Source organism: the organism of the source record quoted next, unplaced genomic scaffold (genome assembly GCF_019419815.1).
Source record: "Pyrus x bretschneideri cultivar Hongxiangsu unplaced genomic scaffold, Pyrus_bretschneideri_v1 Contig6, whole genome shotgun sequence".
Classification (NCBI taxonomy): domain Eukaryota; kingdom Viridiplantae; phylum Streptophyta; class Magnoliopsida; order Rosales; family Rosaceae; genus Pyrus; species Pyrus x bretschneideri.
Window position 1 is genome coordinate 963,530 of NW_025999798.1, and position 16,352 is coordinate 979,881.

At 40.0% G+C, this 16,352-nt stretch overlaps 4 protein-coding genes across 8 annotated transcripts; 2 read left to right on the forward strand and 2 right to left on the reverse strand.

Moving 5' to 3' along the window:
- The first annotated feature begins 206 nt into the window (after positions 1-206).
- Positions 207-4,250, forward strand: LOC103947305 (transcription factor bHLH49). Its single transcript, XM_009358199.3, has 8 exons — positions 207-2,284; positions 2,363-2,587; positions 2,656-2,721; positions 2,829-2,897; positions 3,155-3,226; positions 3,324-3,524; positions 3,686-3,773; positions 3,855-4,250. The coding sequence occupies exons 1-8, from the start codon at positions 1,394-1,396 to the stop codon at positions 3,890-3,892; spliced, it is 1,650 nt and encodes a 549-aa protein (XP_009356474.2). The 5' UTR covers positions 207-1,393; the 3' UTR covers positions 3,893-4,250.
- Positions 4,251-4,572: 322 nt separating this feature from the next.
- LOC103947303 (putative pentatricopeptide repeat-containing protein At1g68930) lies at positions 4,573-9,429 on the forward strand. Of its 4 annotated transcripts, none has more exons than XM_048571515.1 (4): positions 4,573-7,456; positions 7,934-8,039; positions 8,202-8,322; positions 9,292-9,429. In XM_048571515.1, exon 1 carries the CDS (start codon positions 4,978-4,980, stop codon positions 7,207-7,209), a length of 2,232 nt encoding a protein of 743 aa, XP_048427472.1. In that variant the 5' UTR covers positions 4,573-4,977; the 3' UTR covers positions 7,210-7,456; positions 7,934-8,039; positions 8,202-8,322; positions 9,292-9,429. The 4 variants fall into 4 exon arrangements, with proteins under 4 accessions (XP_048427472.1, XP_048427470.1, XP_009356472.2 ...); XM_048571513.1 differs by having other exon boundaries at positions 9,289-9,426; XM_009358197.3 differs by lacking the exon at positions 9,292-9,429 and adding an exon at positions 8,927-9,061.
- LOC103947304 lies at positions 7,647-10,741 on the reverse strand. Of its 2 annotated transcripts, none has more exons than XM_048571516.1 (5): positions 9,662-10,741; positions 8,880-9,502; positions 8,353-8,446; positions 7,968-8,288; positions 7,647-7,882 (listed from the first exon to the last, which is right to left on the reverse strand). In XM_048571516.1, the coding sequence occupies exons 1-5, from the start codon at positions 9,812-9,814 to the stop codon at positions 7,829-7,831; spliced, it is 1,245 nt and encodes a 414-aa protein (XP_048427473.1). In that variant the 5' UTR covers positions 9,815-10,741; the 3' UTR covers positions 7,647-7,828. The 2 variants fall into 2 exon arrangements, with proteins under 2 accessions (XP_048427473.1, XP_009356473.2); XM_009358198.3 differs by having other exon boundaries at positions 8,353-8,461; positions 9,662-10,660.
- Positions 10,742-10,876: 135 nt separating this feature from the next.
- LOC103947301 (putative U-box domain-containing protein 42) lies at positions 10,877-15,230 on the reverse strand. Its single transcript, XM_009358196.3, has 4 exons — positions 14,746-15,230; positions 13,255-14,412; positions 12,845-13,154; positions 10,877-12,765 (listed from the first exon to the last, which is right to left on the reverse strand). Exons 1-4 carry the CDS (start codon positions 14,749-14,751, stop codon positions 11,180-11,182), a joined length of 3,060 nt encoding a protein of 1,019 aa, XP_009356471.3. The 5' UTR covers positions 14,752-15,230; the 3' UTR covers positions 10,877-11,179.
- Between the last annotated feature and the right edge of the window lie 1,122 nt (positions 15,231-16,352).

The following is a 16,352-nucleotide window of genomic DNA, read 5'->3' on the forward strand; positions in this document are numbered from 1 at the left end:
CGTATTGATGGATTCCTAGAATTAAGATGCATGGATCCGAAGAGAATCCATGTTCTACGAATAGAAACTTGAGACTCCATGGCAATTTCGAAATTGGGGTGTTGGCAAATTTTAACTACTCAATTAGCTACAGTATTGAACATATTTTTGCCTGGGTAACTCATCAAAATGGCTTAAACTTGAAACGCAACCGAGCTCCCATCAAAAGGAAACTATTTTCTTGTTCTCTCTCTACAACATTAAAGCCTTTGCTTTTTATATGCAGCTCTCTCTCTCTCTCTCTCTCTCTCTCTCTACTGTTTTTTGGTTGTGTGACAGCGAGTGTAACCAGAGCTGCTGAGCTTAAAAACAGGAAGGGGTTTTGAACAAGGCCAACCCAAATCCCAAATTGAATAAAAGATTGCTTCAAGTAGAAAGCTGGAATGGCTTACACTACCCATTTATCTACTCCAATCGAGCTCCCATCAAACGGAACCTATTTTCTTGTTCTCTCTCTACAACTTTAAAGCCTTTGCTTTTATATGCAGCTCTCTCTCTCTCTCTCTCTCTCTCTCTCCCCCCTGTTTTTTGGTTGTGTGACAGCGAGTGTAACCAGAGCTGCTGAGCTTAAAAACAGGAAGGGGTTTTGAACAAAGCCAACCCAAAACCCAAATTGAATAAAAGATTGCTTCAAGTAGAGAGCTGGAATGCAGGACAGAGAGCCAAAAGTAGCACAGAATCTCAAATGGGTTTCTTTCTAATTACCACTTTTGAGTTGGGTCTCTTTCTCTCTCTCTCCCTCTGAAGCAGAGGGTTTCCTGCAACTCTTACTAGGGTTTTGAATAGGGCATTTATTATGCTGAAATCAATGTTCTTTATTTAATTGACTGCCTCTCCCCTACACTTTTACCTGCCCTTTCTTCCAACTGTCTTGTTTTAGCCTTCTGCCTTGGGACTGCTTCCTCTTATCAAATTTGGTACTGCAAATTTGAGTGGTCATTGGAAATGGTAGCTGTACTTTGGAGTGATATTTGGTACAGTTTTTTTTAGGTACATGGGTTTTGTTTCACTGTTTTGGAATTCTCCTGCTCGTTAATTGAATTCAAGTCTGGATCTTTCTCCCAAAGCCCTTTTCTTTGTGTAGTTATCTTCACATAGCACATGATTTCTTTGCTTTTGGGGTTTCCTGAGGTCATTTTTCTTAGAGCTGCTTGAAGTTTCTTCAATTGCAAATTTAAAGTTCACGTTTTTGAGATTATTTGAGTTGAATTATACTTTCCCTTACTTCCCCTGTTTTTAATTTGCTTTTTTTCTCAGCTGTTTTAGTCAAATTGAAATTAGGGTTCTAGGGTTTTAATTGGGGTGGTCAAAATTGGGAGATTTTGGCTACTTTTGGTGTTCTGTTAGAGAAAATATGGATTTGGGTGACCAAGATAAATTTGAATTAGAGAACAGGAATGATGATCCTATGAATTTTTCACCTGGGGTTACACCAGACTGGAGATTTGGTGGCTCCAATCTCACAACTACATCCATGGGCTTGGTTCCCACTGGAAATTGTTTGGCAGTTGGTTCGTCTTCTCGGCCCTCGGCTTCAATGGCGGAATCGTTTAACCCGACACTCTGGGATCACCCAACCAGTTCACAGGACTTGGGGTTTTGTGACATGAATGTTCAGAACAGTGCAAGCACTTCAGACTCAATAGGAATTAGGAAAGGTATTCCTGCTTCTTTGAGAAGTGGCATTGATAGAGCACTTGATATGTCTTGGAATCCGCCGAATTCGATGTTGAAAGGGGAAATTTTCTTGCCAAATGGGCCTGGAGTGCTCCCACAGAGCTTGTCTCAGTTTCCAGCCGATTCTGCATTCATCGAGCGTGCTGCGAGGTTCTCGTGCTTCAATGGTGGGAATGTTAGTGACATGGTGAACCATTTTGGTGTTCCTGAAACCATGACTATGTATTCTAGGGGTGGGGGAGTGATGCCATGGACGCAAGAACTTGTAGCCGGTAATGGGTCGAAAGGAGTTTCCGGTGTTCAATCTCAAAGGACTGAGCTAAATGGAGATGTTTCTTTCCCTATGGAGCAAGGGACAACTGAAGGGAGCCCGCTGAAGAATGAAAAGAAAAGTCAGAGTCTTGCTAAATCTCGTGATGAAGCAAAACACGCTATTGGCGGGTCTGGTAACGAGTCCGATGAAGCTGATTACAGCAGTGGTGGCGGTGCTGGTCAAGAGGAAGCATCTATGCTGGAGGGTGCAGAACCATCTTCTAAGGGCTCTAAGAAAAGGAAAAGGAGTGGGCAGGTAAACCATCATCTTGAAAAGTGCCTTTTATTTTTCGTTATTCAGTATTCATGTTGGTTAATTTATCTTTGATGGCAGGCCAATGAGCTTGATCAAGCCAATGCACAACCACCCTGTGAATCGGCAATGGATACTACTGAATTTCAAAAGAAGGGAGAGCAACAACCAGCTTCAACTCCCAACAAGACTACCGCAAAACAGGGAAAACAAGGGTCTCAGGCATCCGATCCGCCAAAAGAAGATTATATCCATGTTAGAGCTCGAAGAGGCCAGGCAACAAATAGTCACAGTCTCGCAGAAAGAGTAAGATATCATGTCGAAATTTGTTTCATCATTACACTAGGGTGGGAGTTGATCGGTTTTTGCAACAGGTCCGAAGGGAGAAAATCAGTGAGAGGATGAAGTTTCTTCAAGATCTGGTGCCCGGATGCAGCAAGGTTGTCTTCTCTTGCTGGAATTAATACTTAAATATAACTAATTTGTGTCATATTCTCACCCGAAAGTCGCCTACTTTCTGTTCATGAAAATCAACTGGTTATTGCAGGTAACTGGGAAGGCAGTGATGCTGGACGAAATCATTAACTATGTACAATCTTTACAACGGCAGGTTGAGGTATGAAAACTTTCTCAGTATATCTGATAATTGATCTGTCCTGCCTGTTGGATCGGAGTTGATCTCTTTAAGTTTTCGTTGGTAGACGTGGGTGCTTAACTTTCTGCAAATTTTGTTTATGGATAAGACCTATCCATAACTTGTTATGTTGGTAAGGTCTTGCTTCTAAGAAAAAGGTTGCAAATAATATATGAGGAGCTAAAACGTTAGTAAAAAGGTACTCAATCACATCTGACAGTGACTTCTTCGTCTTGTAGTTTTTGTCAATGAAGCTGGCAACAGTGAATCCGCGACTCGATTTTGACATTGAAGGCCTCCTTGCAAAAGACGTAAGTCATTTTACCTACATTCCATGGGAGTGTAGAAGAAATCTTCTGCATGTATGTTCGCCATCTGATTCACCCTAGTACATTAATTTCCACACAGATCCTTCTGTCACGGGTCGGACCTTCATCGACGCTGGGGTTTTCTCCTGATATGCCTATGGCTTATCCACAACTACATCCATCTCAACCAGGACTTATCCAAGCTGGCCTTTGTGGGATGGGGAGCTCCTCTGATCTACTTCGGAGAGCCATGGGTTCCCAAATGACACCTATCGCTGGAGGGTTCAAGGAGCCTTCTCAGGTATCTTTCAAACGATGGCTAAAATCGTGTTAAACGAATTTCCATGTTGAACCGGATAACATCCCATAAACCATGTACACCTGAATGTTATTCGTCTGCTCAGCTTTCAGTGTGTCTTATAATGTTACGACTGAAATTCATAATCCTACGTTTGGCTACAGCTACCGAATGTGTGGGAGGATGAGCTCCACAACGTTGTCCAGATGAGCTATGGAGCCGGTACTCCCCCCAGTAGCCAAGATGTGGATGGTATGCATCATTAGGTTTTAAGATCAAGATTTCTCCGATATCTCCCGTGTCTTCAGCTAATTTCTCTTCCAAAAATTGCAGGATCAGCGCCACCGGGCCAGATGAAAGTTGAACTTTGATTATACGATTCATATTTATGCCACGACACTGTACCGCCCCCATATATGCACAATACTACCTTGAAGAAATAACAATGATCATGATAATTCTCTTTTCCCATCACCTGTGATGACGAAGATGCCATCGCAATATTTTCCGGAAGCTCAAGCCGTCAAATTCGAAGCTTCCGGCGATCTGTAGAAATATCATGCAGAAGTAGATGACATGTTTTATATTATAAGAAGTATTATATGATGGTATATAGGCAGAAAAGGTGAATTTGTTTGTGTTCAAGGGAGTGGATCAGAGAATGTACAGAAATAGAGATGGGCAGTAACAAGAAATTTTCAATGAGAATGCTGGTAATGTTTTTGTTAATTTTAGATTTACAAGCTATTTTATGTTAATTATATGTCATTCAAATCCACGTACAACAACAGTCAAGCGTTATCTTACTAAATGGGGTTGGCTGTATGAATTTTAAAACGTCACTAAGCTCGGAATTTCCTACTAAAGAGTAGTTTATAATTACTTCTTCTCTCATCTTGTTATATTTTCAGGGAACTGTTATTAGCGTTCCAAAAATCTCATTCTACACTTCTCATAAGTGTATTTTTCTTTTTAATTATAGAAAGTTTGAAGTGCCAACTAAGATTTTTGGAGTACTAATCAATTAATAATAACTCTCTATTTTTAACATATATTTCATTTATTTATGCATCTTGTATATTTTTCGGTTACAATGGAGGGGAATCGAACATTTTATCCAATGTTAGCGCATTTCTTCACTTACTCTCAATATGGCTTAACGACATTTTGAATTGTTATAACTTACGGTTTGAAAGACATATTAAGAAGCAAGAGAGATGTTAGCCGACTGACCTAACTCACGCCTCGTAACACAATGACTAGATAGATAAAATTTGAAAACATATTTTGGAATTATGATTTGAATATTTACTTCCACAAACATTTTATATTAAAAAAAAAAAAAGAAAAAAAAAATATATGACCTCCTCTAGCTTACTATAAGCACGAACACATGGAATCACAAACTACTGTAAGGTACAATTAACTTCTGTTTGCCGCCAAAGGCCCTTCGGTGATGTCGTCTTCCTCAAACTACTACTGCAACTTACTCAAGCTCTGCAGCCAAGCAGGAAACCCTGCGCAAGCCAGAAAGCTCCATTGCCACATTGTCAAAACCGTGACTAATCCCGAAACCTTTCTTCTCAACAATCTCGTTACTACCTACGGCAAATTGGGCAACTTAAGCTATGCCCGCCATGTGTTCGACCAAATCCCTCACCGAACCCTTTTCTCATGGAATGCCATTCTCTCCGTCTACTCTAAATCGGGTCACATTTCTGAGATGCAAGATATCTTCAATCGAATGCCGAGCCGAGATGGGGTGTCTTGGAATTCAGTTATTTCGGGGCATGCGTCATGTGGCTTCGTTGCTGAGGCTGTGAGAGTTTATAGCTTGATGTTAAGGGACGGGCCGGGTAATTTGAACCGGATTACTTTCTCCACGATGCTTGTGCTTTCGTCGAGTCAGGGATGTGTGAACTTGGGTCGACAGCTTCATGGGCAGATAGTGAAGTTTGGGTTTGAATCGTATGTATTTGTTGGCAGTCCTTTGGTGGACATGTACTCGAAAGTGGGGTTAATTTTGGATGCAAAGCGGGTTTTTGATTCAATATCAGAGAGAAATGTGGTTATGTATAATACGCTTATCACTGGGTTTTTACGGAGTGGATTGATCGAACAATCTGAATGTTTGTTTAGTGAAATGCCTGAAAAAGATTCAATTTCGTGGACCACAATGATTAGCGGGCTTAACCAAAATGGTGCAGGCAGAAAAGCACTTGATAAGTTTAGAGAAATGAGATGGCAAGGCTTAAGTATGGATCAATATACATTTGGTAGCGTACTGACCGCATGTGGAAGCCTATCTGCCTTGGAAGAGGGCAAGCAAGTTCATGCGTATATCATTAGGACTGATTTTATAGATAACATCTTTGTTGGTAGTGCTCTTGTTGACATGTATTGCAAATGTAGAAGCATAAAATCTGCGGAAACAGTTTTCAAGAGAATGAGCCGCAAGAATGTAGTATCGTGGACTGCACTGCTTGTGGGTTATGGACAAAATGGGTACGGTGAAGAAGCTGTAAGAATTTTTTGTGATATGCAGAGAAGCGGGGTTGAACCAGATGATTTTACCCTGGGAAGCGTAATTAGCTCATGTGCAAACCTAGCAAGCTTAGAAGAAGGTGCCCAGTTCCATGGCCAAGCTCTAGCTTCAGGTTTGATGTCTTTTGTTACAGTTTCAAATGCACTGGTCACATTATATGGTAAATGCGGAAGCATCAAAGACTCCCATAGACTGTTCGATGAGATGAAAATCAGGGATGAAGTCTCGTGGACGGCCTTGGTTTCAGGGTATGCCCAGTTTGGAAAAGTTTATGAGACAATTGAGTTGTTTGAAAGGATGTTAGCCCATGGTTTGAAACCCGATGGAGTTACTTTCATAGGGGTTCTTTCAGCTTGCAGTAGAGCAGGACTAGTGGAGAAAGGGCATCAGTATTTTGAATCAATGGTAAAAGAACATGGAATTACACCAATTGTGGATCACTACACTTGCATTATTGATCTTCTCAGCCGAGCTGGAAGATTAGAACAAGCAAAAAGCTTCATAAATAAGATGCCAATCCGTCCTGATGCAATTGGTTGGGCCACCTTGTTGAGCTCGTGTAGACTTCATCGTAATATGGAAATTGGTAAATGGGCAGCTGAATCTCTTCTAGAATTAGAGCCCCAGAATGCTGCAAGCTATATCTTGCTCTCAAGCATCTATGCTGCCAAAGGGGAATGGGATGAGGTGGCCAAATTGAGGAGAGGAATGAGGGATAAGGGGGCTAGAAAAGAACCAGGGTGCAGTTGGATCAAATATAAGAACAGAGTGCACATCTTTTCAGCAGATGACCAATCAAGTCCATTTTCGGATCAGATATATGCTAAGCTGGAGGAACTGAATAGAAAAATGATAGAAGAGGGGTATGAGCCAGATATGAGTTCTGTTCTTCATGATGTTGAGGAATCAGAAAAAATGAAGATGCTTAATTACCACAGTGAGAAGCTCGCAATTGCGTTTGGATTGATATTTCTTCCTCCTTGCCTTCCCATACGAGTAGTTAAAAACCTTCGAGTGTGTGGGGATTGCCACAATGCCACTAAATACATTTCCAAGATCACCAAGAGAGAGATTCTTGTAAGAGATGCTGTCCGGTACCATCTATTTAAAGACGGAACTTGTTCATGTGGAGATTTCTGGTGATGAGATTGTGAGTGTCAAAAGCTGCTGGAGAGGATTGTAAAACCATATCATTGCCTTGATTTGAGAAGATATTTGTTACACAAATGCAATTGAGAGCTGTTGTGAATGAAGCGACTATCCTGCAAGAACTTTCTTTTTATCTGAGATTCTGAATCCTTGCAAGGTTATGAACTGGAAATGTTTTTATCTCAAGATTCCAACAGCTATGCTCAAGCTCCATAGAAGGAGGATCACATCACTTGGAGATGTAAGTTATGATAAAACATGTTCTACTTGTTTCAGGTTGAGAGACAAGTCATTAAACATCACTTGGTGACTTGGATTATGTTGTGGAGGACTATCTCTGCGGACCCTTTGCTAACTCGATCAATGCAATGTTTACTCGGATAAATTGATTGCTGCAAGTTTAAAAGAAGGTTCTTAAGGGTTTTCTGAACTGTTTGTTAAATGAATTGCATTTCCAATAAACTCACGTCTTTACACTCCATACAAATAGTACAAGCAACATCTGTAATAAACGAATCATAAGAAGTAATACGTTGTTTATCCTGGAATTACAAGATATATGTTTTTATTCATTGTGAATCTCAGGCGTGCGCAGAAAATAGTCATCTAACTATCATTCGGACTGCTGTGATCTCTTATAAGAGTCATCTTGAGCTTCTTGTTGGTTCTGCATTACGTTAAAGATGAGCTGTTAAATATAAATTTATCATTGATGCAGACTCGGGAAGAATTCAAAGTCCAAGAAGAATTACCTGCAACTGAGCACAGATCTCAATAACTTCAGCTGGAGGTGCCCAATCACCGAAGTTCCTCTCGATAAACTGGTATGCAATACCACTCCTTCCGCTGCCAACTACAAAAAGCCCCCCCTTAATTTCACCTTCTCCTTTGAAGTTTTGCTGTATCCCCATAGCTTTTGCACGCTTGTAATTTGCTCTTGCTCGAGGGTTGAAAACAAAACCTGACAGGAATTTTTCCTTGAGCAGTTTCCCTCCACCAAGTGCTTTGAAGAATTCCATTCCACGATCATACAATACAACACCACCCCAATATCGAGGCCAGAAGTCTTTTATCTGCATCAGAACAATACGTCATCCAAAGTTAATGGTAAGAGCTCGAAATTAAATGTAGTTATACCTCTGACTCCATATGCTCATGAAGAACTGCAAGTAGTTGAATTCCCAGTGAATCAAATATGGGTTTTTTGGCATATAGCTGGTGAGCTTCAGCCCTACACATGATGCACCTGTTTCAAGTTCAATATATACAAAAGAACTTAGTTTCAAGAAAGATGCGTCATACCTTGACGTAGAATTACTGAATTAGATATAGCTTTTGGAAAACCCTGTTTCTCATGGTAGAGTCGAGCCAACTTTTCACGGTCATACATTATTTTTGTCTGTTTCACGTACTTCCTTTTGGACCGTAAGGCAACGATAACATTCTATAGCAATATACTTGCATCATGTGTCTCTTCATTTTAATTTATGAATCTCTGTCTTTAAAGTGTCTTATATTTACTTAATACACCCCTATATGAAAATTATGATCAACGGTACCTCCTACTTGTCTGAGTTAATGACAGAAAATTTAGCACCTAACATAATGGACAAACCATGATCTGTTAAACGAAGAAATGTTGTAACGCAGAGTAAAAGATTTACCCTGGACGTCGAATGCAGAGAATCACTGTTGGTTTGTTTCTCCACAGTTCTGAAGCCTTCATCGGAGGTGTTTTGGTTTTCACCAAATGCTCCATTCCAATCTTATACTCTGGTGTCAACTTCTGAACCGAGATGTTTTCAATGGTAGAGTATGGTGCAACTTTGTCAACTACAGGAGCGGGTTGTATACAACCACATAATCTAGGATCGGCTGGCTCCATAGCAACGATCCCTTTGAAGATGTATCCATCTTTGATCTTAAAACTCGCCAGTGATTGTTCTAGAGATTTGCTGTTAATTGAACTAGTTCTTGTTGTTAATTTACTCTGGATCTTTTGAAAGTTTACAGATTGAAAACTCCTTTGAATCCTAGTATTTTTCGACGGTAAGCCCATTCTTTCTGTTGCAGCAGGGGTAGGATGAGACTTTGGTAGGTGATCTGCACAAGCACCGGTTCTGTCCATGAAACGGGCAATATGACCACGCTTCATGCCAAACTGAGAAGAAAGATCTACAGTGCTTAAGCTAAGGAGCTCGGACAGACATTTCCCACTGGACTCAAGCCTATCTCCATATTGCATCAAAGCGCGGTCGTGCAGGTATGACCTAATTTCCAATGCATCCTAGAGAAATAATAATAATAAAATAAATGCCTTGGAAGCAGATTGATATGGTGATTACAAGACATGCCTTTTAGATTCATACTCAGATGTTCATAGGTTAAGGAGATGATTACTGAACCGAATGTAAAACATTTTTGAATAAGCGTCTAAATACCTAACCTTCTCCAGTTGTGTCATGTTTAATGCATCCATATCATCTGTATTCATGATCTTCAAGGTCGGTACATCATCCCAGCCTTCGTCTAGCAGCTTCGGAATCAATCCTTTCAGAACCCCATCCCCAACAAACTCCTCTATCGAAAAAGAAGCCATTTCTTTAGAAATCAGAGAATATTCCAAACAAATCAGTTCTTTACTCGATCGAGTCTCTATGTAGAAATGAAACCCTATTGGTGTTAGGCTCAGCTACTCAAGATCAAAGCATATATAGAGGTCTGAGATCATTAAAAAAATAAGGAAAATTAATGAAAAGGGCTTGAAAACTTTGAGTTTTAATGATAAGGACAAAATAAAGGGTAAAGTGAATAGTATCAGGATTGACTTTTTAGTGGAAAAATGTGGTTTTTCGTTAAAGTGAATAGTACCGTGGGCTTTTCGTTAAAACTCCCTTAAAAATATTGAATTTTTCAAAAGCATCTCATGACGGCAATGCAAGTGATGTAAAAGTTTAGTTCAAATTATTATGTTGGAGACAAAGATGCGTGTATAAATGTTGTATTAGGTTGTAAGATGGAGGCTAAATACAAAAGCTTGAAACAATATTGTTGGACATCAAAGTATTGGTCAATGGACAACATTTGATTTTTGGATCGTCAGCCGGAATTATATTGTCAATTTTAAAGTGCCGGCCAAGACCCGCTCCATGTCTAAGGATTAGGGAGGATTTGCTTTGGCCAACTTGCCGAGGAAAGTGTTTATTACTTATTTTTATATTTTGATATGTGTGAAAACTCGATCAAATCCGGGAATTCAAGTGTTCTGGCGTATGCTCTTAAACAACTGAGTTAAAAACTTCTTCACGAAAGTGTTTGTTGTATGTAAAACAATGGAGTCAAAATTCCTCCCTTGTGCCTTGTTTGTTGTCGTTTTGGTGAATCTTTTCATGTCAATCTTATTTGTTCGGTTTTTTTATGTGAAATGCTGTAACAATGATGCCTCTTAAATTTATTTTATTTTTTGAAAAATTGTTTATTCAGAAAAATACATTGAAACTTTCATCCAAAATACAAAAAGAAAACTTCAATCCAAATCCAATAATTTATTATCCAAACAAAATTTGGTTCTTCCTTTAAAAAACAACTTTTGCTTATGGCTTATTAAACAAATCTGAGGAAAAAATAACCAAAAAATAACGAAAATGCGAGTGCACTTAACTGCTTCTGAATGAGTGTGATTTAATCTATTTGGATTTGGATTGAACCTATATATCAATACACAATCAAATAATAAAAAAGAAAAAGATAAAAAGATTAGGCAAAACAATCAAACTTCATTTACAATTTACAAGATGCCGTAAGAAGCTTGTATGTTAAAAATATTCTACCTTGCACTCGAGGTCCCCAAGTTTGAATCGCCCCTCTCCGAGTATCACTTGTATCAATCGCCCCTCTCCGAGTATCGCTTGTATCAAAAAATAGATTCACTACATGGCATGTGTGCTTTGTGAGCATGAACGTTTTACATGGTACGGCGGGAAGCGCAGAGATCGGGCATCTTATTCAAATGCTTTAAAATTTTCTCAGCGATCTGCCTGGTATCTCCAGCTCCATGATGGAAAGCACTCACCAGTACGGCAGGCAAAACCCTGTCGTTTGATATGTCCGAAGCCGACCTACTATCCCCGCCTTTATTCAAAAACTTCTCAATCACCCAAAGCGACTTCTGCCACAGCCCCTCTTTCCTGTGCTCTTTCACCACATTCAAAACATGCTGCACAGCATTAGCCTCCCTCAGCATGGTCACACTCTTTTCGACATCAACTTTGTCATCCAACAATGTACATATTGCAGACAATGCAGCTTCGACAACTTCTGCATTCTCATGCCCCAAACACACTAACAGCCTCTCAACCGCCTTCGCATCAACAATGCAGAATGAGTTTTGTGAAGAACATACCCCTCTGTGAACTGGGCACAGCGGTGTTTTCCTCCTCCTCGGTGATCCACAAGGTAGGTACTTGGGCAGGTACAAGGACTTGCTTTTCTTGATTTGTGGCGGTTTTGATAGTTTTATTGACTCTGTGGAAAGATTCTCCAACCCGATTGCTGATAACCTCTGAACTTCATCACTTGATGTTTTCGTGAGCAGCTCTGTGAATACTGAAGTGAAGTTGTGGGTTCTTGCTAGAAACAGTATTTGGGGTTCGTATAGCGTTGTCGTGAATCTGACTAGAATTCCCACTAGGCCTTCTAAGTACGCGCTTTCGAACCTGCTTGATTTGACATCTCCTTGTATTTGACTGATTGCTTGCAGGATTGTAGGCACTGTGTTATTGTATAGAAGAGCTAGGTTTAGTGTCAGGTTGTCGTGGGGAAGTTGCGCTAGAAATTTTGCTGAAACTGCATGCTTCTCGGAGATGAGGGTTGTTTCAGTTGGTTTATGGATAAGGTTCTCAGGCTGGCCTCTGGTTTTGCAGAGTCTTTCTGATAGTAGGTGGCCCATATGGGGTGAAAGAACAGTTAGTAGCTTGATCGCTGCGATGTGAAGTTTTTCGTGTGGGTTGTTGATGAGTTCAATGAGGGTGTAGCTTGCTTCAGTCTCTTTTACCATCGAGACAATGGTCGCTGCTGATCTGGGGATCTCGGCAATCAACAGAAGAATTCTAATAAGGTTGTTACTTAGTTCATCTGTGGTTGCGTTCTTGAGCGTGTAGATGATGTTGCACACAACATAGTCAGAAGTCAAAGTGTGACCATGAGAATTAGCGGGGAGGTTCTCAAGCTCAAGCCCGGACTCAAATATGTTTGCAAGGATTGCAGCTGCTTCACTTGTTGAGTCCATTGGTTCGTTTTGAATTTTCCGAATGAACATCTCTTCTACCATGACTTGTATAATTCCAGCTTCTTGAAGTATTTTTCCATTAGGGTGGTACAATGAGAGTTGCCCCAGAGCTTTGAATGCTGCCCTTCTGGCCATTGTATTTCCGTTACGTACCATTTCGATGAGAGCAGGAGAGGCCTTCTCAGCAACGTATGTTTTTTGGTCTTGTCCAACAACAGTTTCCCCGAGGTAACTTGCCATCTCTATCTTCATCTCTTCACAACCTGATATTTCAATGTTTAAATCAAAACAAAGTTCTTTAGTTATTTATGCTTGGCTGGATTGTGGAGTTCCGAAAATTACCTTCATTAATATTCTTTAGGAGGGGTTCCATGAGTCCATTTTCTGCCATTTGTTTGATGTTATTTGGAAAATGCTCTAAATTACTCAAGATTTCTTCTGCTTTTTCCGAAGCAAAGACATCGGTATACCTTCTGTATTTAATTGTGACCAGCATAAAGATTGCTCCAGTAACTGATCCGATTTTCTCACAGAATGATTGTGATCTTGAAAGCTCAAGTAAGAACAGCAATGATGCATGCCTTATGGACTGGTGAGTACTAGAAAGCATTTTGATTGTAGTTGAAATATTTATCGTTTGCGCAATCTCTTCCTGCACAAGAAACCACTCTGTCAGAAGTTGGACCCAACAAGTGTTTGTTCTAGTCTTATTTAGTTGTTTCTCATGAAAAATTAAGAAATTAAAATTCGACCTTGCTGTTGTTATCATCTTCCGCCAGTTGCTGCAAAAGTTCCAGCACTGCACATATAACATCTTTGTCTTCGTACTCCAGGCACTTAACAAGCAAGGGCAATATTCCGACACTACGAACTTGTATCTTATTGTATGGGTTCCTTTGGCAGATACTGTGCACATCTTTTACTGCTTCAAGCACCATATGCTCTGAACTAGCCAAGGACAATGCTGCTCGGGCAACCTTAATCCTCTCTGCTTCGTTCCTGTCCTTCCACTCCGCTATTGTGGATTTTAGAGCTTTATTGGAATTGAAATCTTTACTTGCCAACTTCTGGCCAGTGGTTGGGCAGAAGATTTCTTCAGAGCCATTGAACTTCTCAAACCACTCAACAATTGCTTTCCTCTCGTATGTCACTCCGCTTCTTATGGTTACTGGGTCATCCATGATCTTCTTTGTGAGTGGGCAGAAAAAACTCTCATACAGAGGCTCCATGTATTCACCCACCTGTGGCAATGTCGTTATAGATCCACTCATGTTCACATCATTTCTTTTGCTTACCCAACTCGCGCTTTTAAGGATTTCAACCAGTTGAGGTGTATCCAAAACATGAGGATTCTCTGTGGAAACCTCAAAATTTAGGGAGTAGAAATCCATTTCTGTCACTGTTGGTTCTTCCTGTAGTTGCTCCTCCAAGGACCACATCTTTGTATTGAGCTCATTGATCTGAGACGCTTGAGTTCTAAAGCGAGCATTCTGCATCTCATTTGAAAGGGACCGAACTGCAACTTCTGCATATTCTTGGTCTCCAAATGTAAATGGCGGTATCATGCTCAAGCATTCTCCTATGTCTTTAACAACTTCCTCCAGCTCTGCTATAATAACCCCCAGTTGAGCAACTGAAAATGGTTGGACGCCTATTTGGCATCTCTCCACAAGATCTTTGGCCAAACAAACACTCTTGGATATCGACTGCAGAATTTCCATTGCATTTTCTGGGCAGTTTTCAGCCGTCTTCAACACCATAATCGCCATGGAAGCTCGATATAGGTAGCATGCAGTTTCGAGAAAAAATTCCCATCCCACCTCGAGGCTTGATACCGATACTGCGATCTCTGAAATGGATGCCAATATGGTCTCTGCAAGACTCTTGATCGGACTTCCATCTTCCTTGAGCTGAAGAGAAGAACGAGACAGGTTAATTTGTACTGCTTATGGTAGCTTTAACTGAAAAATGATTTGCAACTAATGAAGTTAATAAAGGTTATTCACTTCAATTTTTTCATGCTATCTACTTAATCCTAGTCAGTAACATATCTGCTATACTTTGCTGCTGATTAGTTTCGATGATGTGTACTCAAAAATGAAATATCACGTTTCTATCGCGGTCTAGCACCTCGGAAATTTGGCTTGTTATTTTTTTTTTTCCCCTGCAGACTCATAATTCTCAGACACATAGGAAGTGTAAAAGGCTCGAAAAAGAAAACGAGTTCATCAGAAGGCTCCTACCGACATCAAATTGAAGTTGCTCTGCAGAAGACTCTGGAAAGGCGAGACTTTCGATTACCAGTCACCGACAATCGCTTGAAGGTTTCTGTAATCTCAGTGCAGAAAGTACTTATCGTTTACTTAGGAGCAGGTGTGCACAAGACTTGGTCAGCTAGCAGTCGCTTCTGGTTTGGTTAAAAAATTTCCTTCTGATGGACACCTGAGAAAGCCCCTGGTATTGGTCAATTTTGCATATAGTCTTCCAACAGATAGGATTTCGATTGCGTTACGCTGTTATTATATGATTCTTTCGTTCTCCACTACGCCCTGAGGATTGCGTTGGCAAGTAATTTTCTTACGGTCTGCATTTTATATAACGAAGGTTTTGAATGGGTCTAACAAGGTAGAGTTTTCTTCAGAACTTCAATATAGTATTCGAGCACTGTTGGTTATTTGACTTTCTTGCAGTGCAAGTTGTGACACTACATACGTAATCACGAAAATGTCAAAATCATCCCTATCAATGTATTATTCCGAAGTTATTTAGAATAACTATAAAGTGTTATCACATATATATGTGTGTGTAGCTACGACACTGAAAACCTTTATTACATTTTACTGTAATATATATATATATATATGTGTGTGTGTGTGTGTGTGTGTGTGAAATGAACGAACACAATTTCTGTCTATGTGGATAGGTCATTTGTGTAGTGGTGTGTTCAATAACAAAAATGTTATTCATACCATCTATTTGTACCATTTTTCTAATAGAGATGAGATCCATATGTGTCGGTGAGCCCTACCTCTATAATCTATTAGAGAGATTGTACAGACAAATGGTAAGTGTAGCATTACTCGTTCAATAATAGTAGTGCATGCACGTGCATGAAGCTGCACATGCATGCATTCATGCATAAAGCTACACATGCATGCATTCATGCATGAAGCTACACATGCATGCATTCATGCTTGTAATTAATTAGCTTGTACGTAATAAAAGTTGTGCTTTATTTGAATTCATCATTCATATATCATTTTTACGGGAAAAAAAAAACACAAATACAAATTATTAAAACATTCACTTAGCGAAAAAAATGGACAGATTAATACAATTTTGCAAAAAAACACAGATAAGTATCATCAATAGGTTCAACTAAGTGCAAAACCTAAGACGAACAGCGTCAGTATCAGGAGACAAAACGTATGTGAGAGAGAGTCACAAATTCGGCATGACACATCAATGCTTTTCTGGACCAACTTTTCCACGAAAGGAGCACTTTTTGCACTTTGCAGGCTGTCTGATGCCAAGGGCTAGATTGCTTTCTGGTTCTCAAGCATGTTTTCTACATAATCATCAACGCTTATTAGTTCTTCCTCGCTTTTTGAAGAGTAATAGAACCGCAGCAGGGCTGTTATGCCCTTGTGATTTCCGGAGTCCTCAGTACAACCAAACTTTAACCACAAGTTGGTGGATCAGTGGTAAATGATGGATTACGAGATTTTTTTTAAACTAAAAATTGAAGGTCTCAGGTTCGAAACCCGTTGCTTATGTGGAAGCCAGACTTGTGGCCAGAGGGAGACTGAAATCCCTCTTTGAGTCTTCCCGGCATTCGAAAGAGGTAGAT

Bases quoted from the DNA above. Each gene is read 5' to 3' on its own strand.
- LOC103947305 (XM_009358199.3), top strand. From the start codon at position 1,394: ATGGATTTGGGTGACCAAGATAAATTTGAATTAGAGAACAGGAATGAT. The intron at 2,285-2,362 runs GTAAACCATCAT...CTTTGATGGCAG, and splicing joins AAAGGAAAAGGAGTGGGCAG to GCCAATGAGCTTGATCAAGC. The intron at 3,227-3,323 runs GTAAGTCATTTT...ATTTCCACACAG, and splicing joins AAGGCCTCCTTGCAAAAGAC to ATCCTTCTGTCACGGGTCGG.
- LOC103947303 (XM_048571515.1), top strand. From the start codon at position 4,978: ATGTCGTCTTCCTCAAACTACTACTGCAACTTACTCAAGCTCTGCAGC.
- LOC103947304 (XM_009358198.3), bottom strand. From the start codon at position 9,814: ATGGCTTCTTTTTCGATAGAGGAGTTTGTTGGGGATGGGGTTCTGAAA. The intron at 9,503-9,661 runs GTTAGGTATTTA...TTATTTCTCTAG, and splicing joins ACATGACACAACTGGAGAAG to GATGCATTGGAAATTAGGTC. The intron at 8,462-8,879 runs GTAAATCTTTTA...AACTTGAAACAG, and splicing joins CTCTGCATTCGACGTCCAGG to GTGCATCATGTGTAGGGCTG.
- LOC103947301 (XM_009358196.3), bottom strand. The intron at 13,155-13,254 runs GTCGAATTTTAA...TTTCTTGTGCAG, and splicing joins AAGATGATAACAACAGCAAG to GAAGAGATTGCGCAAACGAT. The intron at 12,766-12,844 runs GTAATTTTCGGA...TTGAAATATCAG, and splicing joins CCTAAAGAATATTAATGAAG to GTTGTGAAGAGATGAAGATA.